We start from the raw sequence: 13965 nt of genomic DNA, 5'->3' as shown, positions 1-13965 counted from the left end.
CAGAGCTGGGATCGAACCTGGGACCTTGGCGCCGTGAGGCACCAGTGCTAACCACTGCGCCACCGTGCTGCCCCTTTGCCTCTCATTCTTGATCCTTTCACGAGTGGGAACAGTTTCTCACTGTCTATTGTTTTCAGACCCCTCATGATATTGAATACCTCTGTCAAATCTCATCTCAGCCTTTTCTACAAGGAAACTCCTAATTTTTTTCCAATCTATTTTCATCACTGAATTGTGAATCAAAGTTTATACCACAATCTACAAACTAGCTGGAATATACGACACCTAAGTCCTTGACTATTAACTTCCCCAGGCAGAAGCAGCTGCAGACAACAATTTTCACCCAGAGGGAAATGCACTGCCTGCGAGGGGAATGCACTGCCTCGGAGGGTAGCTGAGGCAGGAAACCTCACAATATGACATTAACGTTCAAGGATATGGGCCAAGTGCTGGGACGTGGGATTAGTGTAGATTTTCTGTGTCGGTGCAGGCTTGATGGGCCGAAGGGCCTCTTCTGTGCTGTATGAGTCAATAGTTCTATGGAACCCGTAGAATCCTTACAGTGCAGAAGGAGGTCATTTGACCCATCAAGTCTGATTTTATACCGAGCTATCCCCACTGTGCACGGTGCCTTCTACTTTGGCCCAGTGGCTTAACCACCTGCACTCTCTCCCTCACCTCCCACTTATTGTCAGGGACCATTCTTATGGGTTCAAACTCCAATCAAGAGCTGACAGCACACCACCTGTCGTTGAAGATGCCACTTTTACAATAAATCAGAAAAGTGATGCCTCATCTCTCTTTCCCCCCCCCCCCCCCATGGCACTATTCAAAGAAGAGCAAGGAACTTCTATTGTTCATCAATCAATAAAAACATTATCTGGTCATTTATCTAATTTCCGGTTGTTAGACCTTGCATGAAAGTTGCTTGCGGAGTTTATTTACACTATGCCAGTGGCTTCACTTTGAGTGTGCTTTTTTTTATGGCTGTGAAGCATTTTGTGCTATCCTGAGGTCCTGAAAGGTGCATTTTAAGTGTAATTTAATTACTTAATATCCTCATTCCTTCTCTCCTTTTCTCTTTTTTTCTCATTATTTTTCCACTTTTGGGTACGTTAATCATTCAATTTCTGTACACCTCTACATCTGATTTAGTTGCTACTTGTTATGCTTTATTATTCACAACTTTAACCTTCAAAAGGGAATTAGTCCGAATTTACCTGGAGCTGGAACATCCTTCTCTCTTTATTCCCCAGGTGATAATGAAGATATAAGGTGTAAATTCAGTCATAATTCCCTGTGCACGTTTCTGGGTATTAGATTGGTTCATGTTTTACAGGCTCACAGTATTAAAGGTATTAGGCACATTTTTTCTAATTTCGATGGATCTAAGTTTGCTGCAAATTAGATAAGGAAGATATGATTTTTCAGTCAGTGATTCTGATTTTTCTGATGTTATGGGGAAATGCATATTGAGGATATAGTATGGCATGGGGCAATGTGAGAATATTAAAATGTTTTTTTCGACAAACCCAATGTAAATTTATTCTAACCTTTGGTTTTATGCTGCAAGTTTAATTCTTCATGAATATTGTGTGTTACGTTAAAACAGGTTATAATGGAAATGTGTTTTCTTTATCATAAAAGTAAACATTTTCTTTCACTTACAAGAACTGTGATTTAAGGAGGAAGATTTTTTGATGTGAAGATGTGAATAAAAGCTCAGCTTGAAGATGATGATGATCTGTTGGGTGGTGTCTGAGGAAAATACTTGAATGGGAAACAAAACCAGCCACTAGGTGTCAGTATGTTTTTAACTATAAGGATTGGAATAAAATTCTGACAAAAATTAGAATTCACAAGATAGACCTGAATAGCTAAGGTTATTCTGACCACTGCACCCCATTCTTCCAAAAATACTTTATAGGTAATTTTCTCCCACTCCCTCATCCAGTTGTTTCTCATATGATTCCAGGATTTTCACTTGCACGTTAGAACTCTTCGTTGATCACTCTGATGTGATGAGTTTCCTAATTTGAGTGGAAAAATTATCTTTAATATTGGTTGAAACATGTTTTCCTTTTGAATATTGTTTACTATCTTAGTACCCCTCGAAAATCACCTGTCAGTTGCCTTTCTAGGCTGTCATTCCCAGGTTTCTGCAGTTTCTTCTCATAGCTTAGTCCCTGGACCTAGAGATCAGCCTCATAACCCTTCTCTGAACTATGTCAAGGGATTAAGGATCTGATTTGGTGACCAGCACTAGACGTGGTAAGCATGGTGGTCTGGCAAAAGCAGGGTATGCAGTATGAGCATGTGGGATGAATGCAGGAATTTCGGGTATATTATATGATAGGTATTTGGTACAGTAAGGGTTTAAAGCCTGGGTTAATGTATGTGACTGCTGAAATCAATTTTTTAAAGAGGATTTATTGAGTTTGTTGTGTACAAAACGAGGATAAATATAGGCAAACAGTAGGAGGCAGAGGAAAAAGAAAAATATTTAATCATCGGTTGGTTTCAACTATTTACATACATCGTAGTTTTTTTTCTCTTCACATTACAGTGATGTTTGTGGTTCCTGTGTTTCATTCCGCACCGATTTTCTTTTTTTTCCCCCTTTTTGGGTCAGGTTGTTGCCCCTGCATCTCACTCCCCCCCCCCCCCTTCTCTTTTCCTCCCCCTCCCCTTGTTTCGCATGCTTCTTTTGTTGGGCATGGTTGAGTTCCAAGTTTCCCCCTCCCCTTTCTTACTGTGGTGATGGTTCACAGTTGGCTGTACAGAATTTAAAGATTAACACTAAGTATTAAGTGTCTTTTCCTGTGAGCTCTTCAACGCTGCCCCTGCTGCCACTTTTCCAGTCCGTTCTCCGTGACAAACTTGTCCGTGTCTGCAGGGGCCGTGAAGAAGTGCTGTCTACCTTGGTACGTGAGAATTTGGCTGGGTACAGCATCCCGAACCTTAAGTCGTTTCTGTACAGCGGGCGTTCACCTTATTAAATTCTGCCCAACACTTGGCCAGGTCGGCTCCAATTTCCTGATAAATCCAAATCCGGTGGTCTTCCCAGTTACAGTTTTTGGATAGTCTGGCCCAGCGCAGGATTCGTTCCCGGTCCTGGTATAGGTGCATCTTGGTAATTATCGCCCTAGGCTGGTGCCCAGTTTTGGGCTTTGGACGAAGCGACCGGTGCACTCGGTCGATTTCTGGTGGATTGGGAAAGCTATCCCTTTCCACCACGTTGCCCAGCATTTGGGCCACATAGTCTGTGGAGTTCCTCCCTTCGATCCCCTTTGGCATGCTCACAATTCGTAGGTTTTGCCGTCTCAACCGGTTCGCCTGGTCATCGACTTTCCCCTTCAGGTTTCTTTGAGTCACGACCAGCCTTGCCACCTCCTTTCCTAGGACGATGATCTGGTCACTCTGCTCTGTTGCTACCCTTTTCAGCTCCTTGATTGTTTCTTCCTGAGCTTCCAGTTACCTTTCTGCCTTGTCCAGGGCCACCTGCATGGTTGTCATAGCTTCGGCAACCATACCCTTCACCGCAGCTTGGATGTCCGATTTTGTTTCCTCCCGATGCTCTCTCAATTATCTTTCGAGAAACATCCTCCATCCATTCTCTGGTGTGGGCCGACGTCTCGTGCAGCGGGCGGGTCCCTCTTGCTCTGGCGAAGCCCGGGTTTCGCTTCCTCGTGAGTCGGCCATTTCAGTTGTTTGCTTGTCCAGGCTTTTTCCGCTCCTGGCCTCCCCTCGCCCTTTCGACTGGCTGCTGTTTGGCATTTGTACCTTCTGTGATTTGGGAGTGGTGGGGGGATGTTTTGTGGTGTTGTAGCGGGGGGTTTCGGGCAAAAAGAGCCTATTTTGTTTTTTGTGAGGAGAGCCACCTGATGTGAGATTTCTCAGCACTTCCCCGTTACCTGAAGTCGTGAAATCATATTTTAAAATAAATCCTAAACGTTTGGGAGCCGGGGGACAACCAAAGTATCGGAAAAAACTTGAACTAATGAAATTTTGGTTTAATTAGGGGGACTCCCTGTGGAAATAACAAGATTTCAGCTTGGTAAGATATGTAATTACTGGGTGAAACCAAGGTATCAGGCTTTTTGTAGCAAAGCAGCTCAGTGGAGTTGTAGCTGAAGCTGTGAACACAAGTCAAACAGTTGGCTCTAAGTTGAAGGATATATCTGCAGACAGAAGAACAGTGTGGTTGGAAAGGTGAACAAACCAGCTCAAAGAGCTACTGAAGAAATACAGCCAGAGTTTCCACATGGTTCTGACAGGAGTCAGATCTTTTCTTTAAAGCAGTGCCAAGAGATCTCTCTTTCTCAAACAACATTTCTGTAAAGCAAGTATTCTTGAATGGCAGTGGTATTTCATGGTGGAATGAAAGCTGAATTGTTTTTTTTCTTGTCGTTTGATTGGGAGTAAAGATAGCAGTTATGGGTATTGTATTCATTGTATTGAATAGTATTGTTTAAGGGGTAATTGTAAGTATCTGGAGCGAGGTATCCTCTCCACACAGTCTTACAAAATTAAAATAAAATAATGGGGGTTCTGTCCGGTGTCCTCACCACTGTTGGGTCTAGACTCGGGATCATAATATATCATTGCACAATGCTGTTTTGCCTCTACAGTTCAGCATCTTTTCTGTTTTATGGTTGGACCTATGAGCACGGAGTTTGATAGGAACTTTTCTTTCAGCTAAATCCTTAGTTACTTTGGCAACAGAGTATTTATGCTATCTGTTTTAGTCTTCTGATTGCATTACATTACATTGGCCCATATTAATGTTAGCATATTTAATAACTCATGACTTGCAACATTAAGTTTCTGTAGAAAATACAATTGGTTAACTCCTGTGTAATTCCATATAAATATATATATACACACGCAAAACAAACACAGAGAGGGGTGAAAATAATAAGTAAAAGGATAAACCGTCTGTTTCAGGTGATTGTCTTTAAGCACACCTTACTTCTACAAGATGCACTGCAGTAACTTGACAAGGTTCCTTAGACAGCACCTTCCAAACCCACGGCAGCTACCATCTAGAAGGATAAGAGCATCAGATACCTGGGAACCCCACCACCTGGAGGTTCTCCTCCAAGTCACTCACCACCCTGACTTGGAAATATATTGCTGTTCCTTCACTGTCGCTGGGTCAAAATCCTGGCACTCCCTCCCTAACGGCACTGTGGGTGTACACCTGCAGTGGTTCAAGAAGGCAGCTCACCACCATCTTCTCGAGGGCAACTAAGGATGGGCAATAAATGCTGGCTTAACCAGCGATGCCCAAATCCCATAAATGAATAAAAACAAAATTGGGCTTTCATGTTGAGGTCTCTGTTTTCAGTCTGTAATGGTTTTCACTGTACATTCAATTATTCAGCTTCTTTGTAGGTTTAGAAATGCAGCAGCTCACAGCATTTCTGGAGAAAGAAAAGAGGGAGAGCAGGCACTCGGCTCCTTTTCCTTGCATGTCCAGGACTCAGCTCTGATTTTCTTGGGTCTATAGAAATCATCCCACTCGAGTAGGACCCAATCACCACATGTTACTGGACAGAATACAGCAACCAAACAATCAAAATAAGTCCCACCCCGTCTCTCGGGTGCCACAAAGTCCGAGTTCTGCTGCTTGAAAACTAGCACCATATATAGCATGTTACAACTTTTTGAATTCCTCATTATTTCTGCTGTTGCTTGACTTAAAGATAATGTCCATTAAGCATCCATGGATCAAAATTGTGACGGCAAAAATATAAAGGAAGGGAAAATAAGGGAATCATCAGGAAGGATCTTGCATATGTCCCTACCTAAAAGGAATGAAACGTCGGAACACGGACGTTTCATTATGAGGAATGCAAGACCTAAATCGCAAACACCTATCTATCCATCCCCATTACACAAGTTCCCTTTCCAGTCGCTACCTAGGTAACTTTGTCAGTCCTTAAACCCATGACCAAGCATCCGCAATCACAGTATCCTTTCCGTGAGTGTGTACAATTTTAACATTGAACTGTTGTAATAATAAACTCCCAATGGCATAATCTGGTGTTCCAGGTTTTAAACTTTTCTATAAACACAAGCGGATGTTTGTCCGTATAAATTAAGCTTTGTTTATTGTCATGCCGGACAGGAGTTCAAATTGCTGAAGGGCTAGTATCAAAGCTAAGGCTTCCTTTTCAATGGTGGAATACTTTCTTTCGCACGGGCTTAGTTTAAAAAAAAAAAAAAAATCCCACTGGCCTCTCTATTCCTGCATCGTCATCTTGTAGCTCTGCCTCTACCCCCCAGGTCACTGACATCCATGGCCATTTTAAATGGTCTGAAAGGTCTGGGACGGCCAGCACTGTTTCGCCCACTAAAATTACCTTCAGTCTCTCAAACTCTACTTGCCGCCTGTGGACCACAGCGTTTTCCCTTGTTTCCGCAACATGTACAACATGCACTGTATTTCAGCCTCTAACTGAGCCAGACATTGTGGGTTTTAGTCAAAACAGATGTGTCTTTATTGGTTCAGAATTTCCTACGTCTGTATCATGACTAGTTAATGGAGTGCACCTTGGGGTTTACCTACAACTCTGACTGTATTCTTCCAGTACCTTTTATTGGCTCTTTGTTCTTCTTCTGGTAATAGGTTTGCATCTTTGGTTTTAGAACTCCCTTTGATATCTTCAAACAGTGCCTTATTTTCACTCTTTTCAAAATCAAAGACGACGTGCTTCCCTTTGTCAGTTTTTTGACTGTCCAAATTGGGGAGGACGCCCAAATGAATTTCTTCTGCATTTCTGTCTTTCGGGTATTGCACCTGTCTTTCCTGATTGTCCCATGAATGTATATCCAAATTTTGAGGATCTACAGAGCCAAATTACAAGCAGTATTGTCAATGCTGAGGGAAATATTTGGTTCATTTTTAATCCATGAACACTCTTCAACCCCTCCTGCTTTACAATCTCTCTTTTCTTTCACTTGGTTACTTTCAGCGACAAGTAAAGCTGAGGTTTTGCAGAGTTTGTTGGCTTTATATGCACCATTCTTTGTATGACACCTTTTACCTTCTCATCAGCGTTTTCGTAATCACAGCTTTTATCTCCATTTAATAATACGGACTTGTACAATTTGTGCTTTCCAGATTTTAACTTATCTTCTCTACTTTCAGAATCAGAGGATAACAGATTGTTGGTTCCATGAACTTTCTGTTTTTTATCAACAGCTGTGTTTGCAGAATCATGGCATGGTTCTTCATTCCCCTTCATTTTCTAAAGGAATTGATCACTAATCTCCTTTGCTATTTGCTTCCTTTACCTTGAAGAGGCACTGTGGGCCTTTTAAAGGATATGGGTTAATTAGCCTTTTGCTTGGTGTCACTCCACAATCATTGCTGTCCTCGTCCTGAATAGCTGATGCTATATGTATATATTATGTATATTTTCCTTCAAAAGAGACATGCTCTGGGAAATATTTGTACTTGCAGTAAATCCATTGCCTTTCACTGCAAGAGGCTGTAACAAATTTCTTTAAAGAAAGTCCAATTCACGTTTTTCTTCCGACTTGCGGTCTTCTTTCCTAGTTTTTCAAGAATTACTTGTCATCTGTTCAAGATCAGTTAGTGACAGGTCTATTCAGTTGTTTATAATTTTTTCATCATCAGAGCCCAAATCGGATTCTTCATCGCTGTTATTACTATTGGATTCAGACTCCTCTGAGAATCTAGTTTTCTACTAGATTTTATCATCGACAAACTGCTGTGAGGAATCATTCTCATAGAGATAATTTCATCAGCATCAGCCGAATCAAACTCGCTACCATTGGCAGTTGATATGTGATTAATGTCTTTCTCTCTTCGAGTCAGTTAATGCTCGATGAGTTTTCCTAATCCCCACTTGTCCTTCCATTGGTATCTCATGTGCTATTTGCAGTACTTCTTTCAGATTCTCTGTAATTATGGGTGCAGCCTTTACTCCTGCCAAATCATTCACCAAAAGTACGTCTACTCCATCCACTGGTAACCCCTTAACCACTTACTATTGGACCTGACACTAAATCATACTGCAATTGTACTCTGTGCATTAGAACTAGGATATAATCTCCACTTATTCCCTTCACTAATACCTTAGCTTTCATTGAATTCTCTGGAGAGAAAACAAAATCCTTCTGCAGTAAGAGTTTGTATAGCACCTATGTCCCTTTTAGCCAGTTAAAATGGCTAACTCCCGATTTAGAATGGCTAACTCCCGATTTAAAATGGCGAACGGCAAAGGCTGATGGGAAAGTCAGCCAACAGGACACAAACCAGCAGCTGCGAGTTGAGTGTGTATTTACCTCTGGAAAGGCCAGACAAGATCGATACCGGCAACCATCAGCATAACAAAATACCAGCCATCTGCATATTAATGAGCAATCCCCGGGAACAATGAGCAACATTTAGATACATAAAGCCAACCCAGACTCGTCGGCGCCAGCAGAAGCCTACACAAAGGGAGGTGAACGACCACCTCAAGACCGCCCATCGATCAGGGAACCGCTCCAGCATTGGAGAGAATCGAACCAAGTGATTGGGACAAAGCCCAATCACTTGGAACCAGGTACAGGGTCCGCCCCGAAAGGCGGGAAGCCCCTGGGGACTATAAGAATCAAGCCCAAGTTCAAATCGGCCCTCTGCTTCTCTTCTTGACCGGGTCACTCAGCAACGCGAACCAACCCTTGACAGTGACCGGTCCAGCCATCGCTGAAATAGAGTAAGTCTTACTTCAACGCTCGCTACGAGATGGGCGTTCCTAGCAACAATCTGTACCAACTTCGAATCCCGCAGGCTCAGAACCCGAACAAAAGGCCATTCGTTTCCCTGACCTGGTGGGCCAGTTCCGAATTAAGTATTGGCCTGTTAGTCGTAGAAGTAGCTTAGACGTAGAATTTATTCATGAGTAGTGATTACTGTGTATAATAAATGTGCTTTGATTTAAATCTTACTAAGTGGTGTATTGGATTATTGATCATTACTCGGACTTGAACCACGTGGCGGTATCAGAAAGATACCTGGCGACTCAAGAGCAAAGGTGATAAAACAGAGCAATTAAACTAAGGCATAAGGCAAAAGTTAGCAACACCCTTAAAATAGTTTGGCTACCTTAGTTGAGGAAAATGGTTAACCTTCCCCTTAAACAAAAACTCTGCATATCTCTCATCTACCTTATTAATCATACCTGCTCCCACAGCAGTGTTTACCTCTGGTCTTCTAAGTCCAGTTAAAGCTACAGTCTACCCTGTAGTGTTCTCCACTTCTTTTGTTCCCGTTTCACAATCATCCTTCTGAACTACCAACAGGTCCCATGGGCCTTCCTTGCAACTTCCAACATGCTGAGCACGCGTATCCTACCTCATTACAATGATAACACCAAGGCTTTTGAGTCTCATCTACGCCCGCCGTACCTTCCTTGCTGATCTGAAGAGATCTCTGAGCATTTCAGCTAGCCATTCTTTACCGTGTCTACCCGCCTTCCTTTCACTCTGCCACTTCCTATCCTTTTCAAAATTATGGGAGTGATGAAGCAAAGGTTTAAATTTACGGATTAGCTCATATTTGTCAGTCATTATTGCTGCTTGTCTAGCAGTTGTCCCTCTCTGGTCTTCAACATGGGTTCTTATAATAGAAGGTAGGGAATTCTTAAATTCTTCTAAGAGTCTCATGGGTAGTTTCAACTCCCAATTCTCGTACCCATCTATCAAAATTGTTCTGCTTAACTCTTTCAAATTCGGCATGCGGCTGTCTCCTTAAATTCTGAAATTTTGGCCAATATGCCTCTGAAACCAATGCATATGGACCCAGAATAGTCTTTTTTACCTCGTCATAATTCTTAGACACCCCCTCTGACAGGGAAGCATAAACTTCCTGTGGCTGTCAATTTACTTCACATGGGCTTTTCTTTTGGCCATTCCATTTGGGTTGCTATTTTCTCAAATGCCCTACAAATGGTTCCTACCTCCTTCTCTTCAAATTATGGGAGGGCTTGTATAAATGTAAAAAATATCTCCACTGGGTTCTGTCTAGGATTAAGCTCCCCTCCAGCTCCTGGCAGCTCGCTTTTAATTTCCAGTGCCTTCAGCTGGAGCTCTCTCTTTTGCTTTTTCTTCGCCCCCTAATGTATTTTTCCTCTCACCCTTTTGCTTTTGCCTCTCTCTCAATTCCAACCACTTCATTTCAATTCACATTTGAAAAGCTTTTTCTTTTTGCTGCATTTCCATTTCTCTTTCTTTTTGATGCATCACTAATTGTTTAATTTGTTACTGGATTTTAGTTTATTCTACTGATTGATGCCATGACCCAGGCTGTGTTTCTGGCATTTCTCTCAAAATTTAAATGCTGAGCAATCGCGTCAGTTATCTCTACCTTCCCAGCTTTAGCTGGTATCTCTCTTTTTAATTCACCTACCAATTCGATTAGCTTGTCTTTTTGAAGCCCTCTTAAAACAAACCAAAAACAAGTCTTCCATCTAAAGAAAAATCTTAGCTTCCAAAGCCATCCTGTTATACCACTACAAACCTGGGCCGGGATTCTCCCCTAACCGGCAGGGCGGGCCGTACCGCGCCGAGGAGTGGCGTGAACCACTCCGGCATCGGGCTGCCTGGAAGGTGCGGAATCCTCCGCACCTTCAGGGGCTAGGCCGGCGCTGGCAGGGTTGGCGCTGTGCCAACAGACGCCGAAGGGCCTCCACTGGCTGGCGCGAGTTGGTGCATGCGCGGGAGCGCCAGCATGTGCTGGCGTGATCCCAGCGCATGCGCAGGGGGTTCTTCTCCGCACCGGCCATGGCGGACGTTTACAGCAGCCGGCACAGAGGGAAAGAGTGCCCCCACGGCACAGGCCCACCCGCGGATCAGTGGGCCCCGATCGCGGGCCAGGCCACCGTGGGGGCACCACCCGGGGCCAGATTCCCCCCCTCCCCTGAGGACTCCGCAGGCCGCCCACAGAGCCAGGTCCTGCCGGTAGGGACCTAGTTTGATTTACGCTGGCGAGACTGGCCAAAAACGGGCGGCCACTCGGCCCATCGCGGAGTGGAGGATCACCGGGGGGCTCGACCGGCGTGACGCGATTCCCGCCCCCACCGAAAAACCGGCGCTGGAGAATCCGCCATCGGGGTGGCGGATCCGGATTCCCCCGGCGATTCTCCGGCCCGGCGGGGTATCGGAGAATCCTACCCCTGGTGTCTCATTTTAATTTACATTGTAACCCAAATTTCGCCGTGTATCATTCCAAAGATCCCGGATGAGCCACCAAATTATTTTCCGACACCTTGAGCTAGGGCGCAGGCAATTCCAGCCCCCCTTGACCCAGATTTGCAACACAATTGAATAACCAATAATTCTTAGAAAAATACCCTAAGCCTTTGGCACTTGGCTGCCCAATAATTACAGCCAGCAGGTTTGCAAATTTAAACAGTTACTTTTTATTTATAACCAGAACTGTAATGAAATATGCAGGAAATACAGCTGGCTAACTATTATCTAATTCCTAATCCCCCACTTTAATTTGCCTTCACCCTCACACACATACATATAATATATACAATACATATATATTTATACACACACACACATGACAACAGAGCCGAAGAGGGGTGAAAATAAGAAGTAAAAGGATGAAGAGTCTTTGATTCAGATGGTTCTCTTTAAGCACAACTTCCATCAAATTAGGCTTTCCGGTCGAGGTCTCTGTTTTCACTGTGTAATGGTTTTCAACGTAGATTCATTCAGGTTCTCTGTAGGTTCAAATATACAACAGCTCGCAGCATTTCTGGCGAGAGGAGAGAGGGAGAGCCGGCACACACAACTCCTTGTTCCTTGAGCATCCAGGACCCAACTCTGCTTTCCTTGGGTCTCTGGCAATCATCCCACTCGGGTAGGACCCAAAAACCATCTGTTGCCTGGAAACCATGCCAACAAGAAGGACATTTTAAGAACCTGTGTGTATGGCAGATCCAGTGGAAATGTAATCCAAAGGAGAACTACAAGCAGAGGAATTGAAGGGTGAAGGCAATTAGTGTACAGATGCAGACAAAGACAGAGGAATACATAGAATTCTTGTGAGGAGAAGAAGAAAATCATTCAGGAAGTGTTCAGTTTTTCTGTTTGGCAGCAAAGTAGACAGGAGCTCTTGGAGGTATTGTGTAAGCTGGCTAAAAAGGTCTAAAACCAGGAAAGCTGCATGAATAGCTTGGAGGTTCTAATGGGCTGGGTATTTTCCTAGAAGTGGCCAAACCATGGGCTGGGTATATTGGTTGAAAAGGAAATGTTGAAAACGACACAATCAGGACTGTAATGGTCCAAGAGAGAGTGGGGTCTTGGAAGTGTGCCTTGCTAACGGTTATGGTACCCGTCAAACTTGGAGTTGAAAGTTTTCGTTGGAATCCTTACCTACCTTGTGTGAATAAAGAACACCATATTCTGGAATGTTGTAGCTATGTGTAGTGCTACATGTCTGCAGAGATTGATGCAAATTCTTATGGTCGTATAAGATGCACCTTTGTTGTATTGACTATTTGAAGTGAAATGCATCTTTTTATTTGAAGTATTATTTGCCTCTTAATTCACATTTAATTTGTGTTGGTTCTGATTTGTGTTAAAGGAAACTTGAAATTTGATGGTTGTCATGTGAGAGTACCTTTAAGAAATGGATGTTTAAGCAATGTACCTTTACGAAATGGAGCTGATCATATTACTGAAGTGATGTCAGAGGGTGGGGGAGCTGAGCTCACTTCTGTTTTTTTGAGTGTCTGTGTGTTTTGCTGTGAGCTGCAGGAAGAAACATAGAGCTGGTCTGTTGATTTCTGCAATCCAAAGACTACAAATATATTGAATGTAACCTAATGTGCTCCTATTTTTGAAGGTTTGAAGTCTTTTGGATGTTTAAAGGAACAGTTTGAAGGATTATTTAGTGTTGTAGTCTTTTGGGGTTATCTTTGAAGTAATGGGTGTTAAGATATTCAATGTTTGTTTTAAAAGGTTAACTTGAGTTCATAGAATAAACATTGTTTTGTTTTAAAAACCACTTGTCCATTTCTGCTGCATCACACCTGGAGAGTACACCATGTGCTCCCCACACCACAATCTATTAAAAGTTGTGTGTCAGTTGAACTCCATGAAACACTTTAGGGTTCTGTAAACCCGGACCCATAACATGGTAACTTCTTCATTTGGGGGTCATTCAGTAAATTTGGATTTGTGGCTCCTCCCATGTAGCAATGGTATGAGTAAGCAACTTAGAATGGTAGAAATTGCATGTAAACCGGATATTGCCTTTTCAGGTTGGCTGAATGCCATTGTTATTCAACTATTTTGTCTGCTGTTTTACTTTTCACAGACAGGTTACTGTGCTTGTGTGTTCTGGCTTTTGAACCTCTCAACACCGCTACTGGGAAAGACCAGTGTTTGGCCAGCATTGAAGAGGCTTTGTTCCGGCCTATCTGGATGTTCCTATTGGCTCTGTTTAGGTATTGTATTACATGTAAATCTTAAAATCAATGGAAATTAGAATTTTTAATTTGAGGGGGAAAAATACAGTTTTGAAAGCAGCAGAAAGCAAATTTTGTAATGTCATTGTAAAGTTGGGCTGAATGTGGTTGTAAAAGTTGTTTTCTTGTAAAATACTGTGTACTATATATATTATCAGATGTGCAAGTTCTAAGAATGTGACTTTTTTTCAACAAAGAAACGTAACATACGCTATTTTCAAAATGGTAACAGTAAATACAGGATTTTGTAGTCTCAACTCTTGAGTTTAAAATCTGTGTGTTCCCGGTTAACTCCTTTTACTCGTGCCCATGCATCAGCTGCCTCAGCTACACCCTATGGAATCCGTTCCCGAAATCTCCCCACCTCATTGTCCTCCTTTGGCATCTATTTAAAGACCTAATTCTCAAGTTTTGGTCGCCCTGCCTAACTTTTGCCCTGTGTTTGTTTTTTCTGCATCTCTAT

At 42.9% G+C, this 13965-nt stretch overlaps 1 protein-coding gene across 2 annotated transcripts in view; it reads left to right on the top strand.

Moving 5' to 3' along the window:
- vps9d1 (VPS9 domain containing 1) overlaps nucleotides 1-13965 on the top strand; it is a 130292-nt gene that overhangs the window by 53268 nt on the left and 63059 nt on the right. For both annotated transcript variants that reach the window (XM_072517939.1, XM_072517938.1), the window contains one exon: nucleotides 13352-13481. In XM_072517939.1, the coding sequence (XP_072374040.1) occupies nucleotides 13352-13481 (130 nt within the window). The remainder of the gene's footprint in view (nucleotides 1-13351; nucleotides 13482-13965) is intronic.

The sequence above is a fragment of the Scyliorhinus torazame genome, chromosome 10, assembly GCF_047496885.1.
Source record: "Scyliorhinus torazame isolate Kashiwa2021f chromosome 10, sScyTor2.1, whole genome shotgun sequence".
NCBI lineage: Eukaryota > Metazoa > Chordata > Chondrichthyes > Carcharhiniformes > Scyliorhinidae > Scyliorhinus > Scyliorhinus torazame.
The sequence above is the reverse complement of the archived record's forward strand: the minus strand, read 5'-3'. Positions and strand labels throughout refer to the sequence as shown.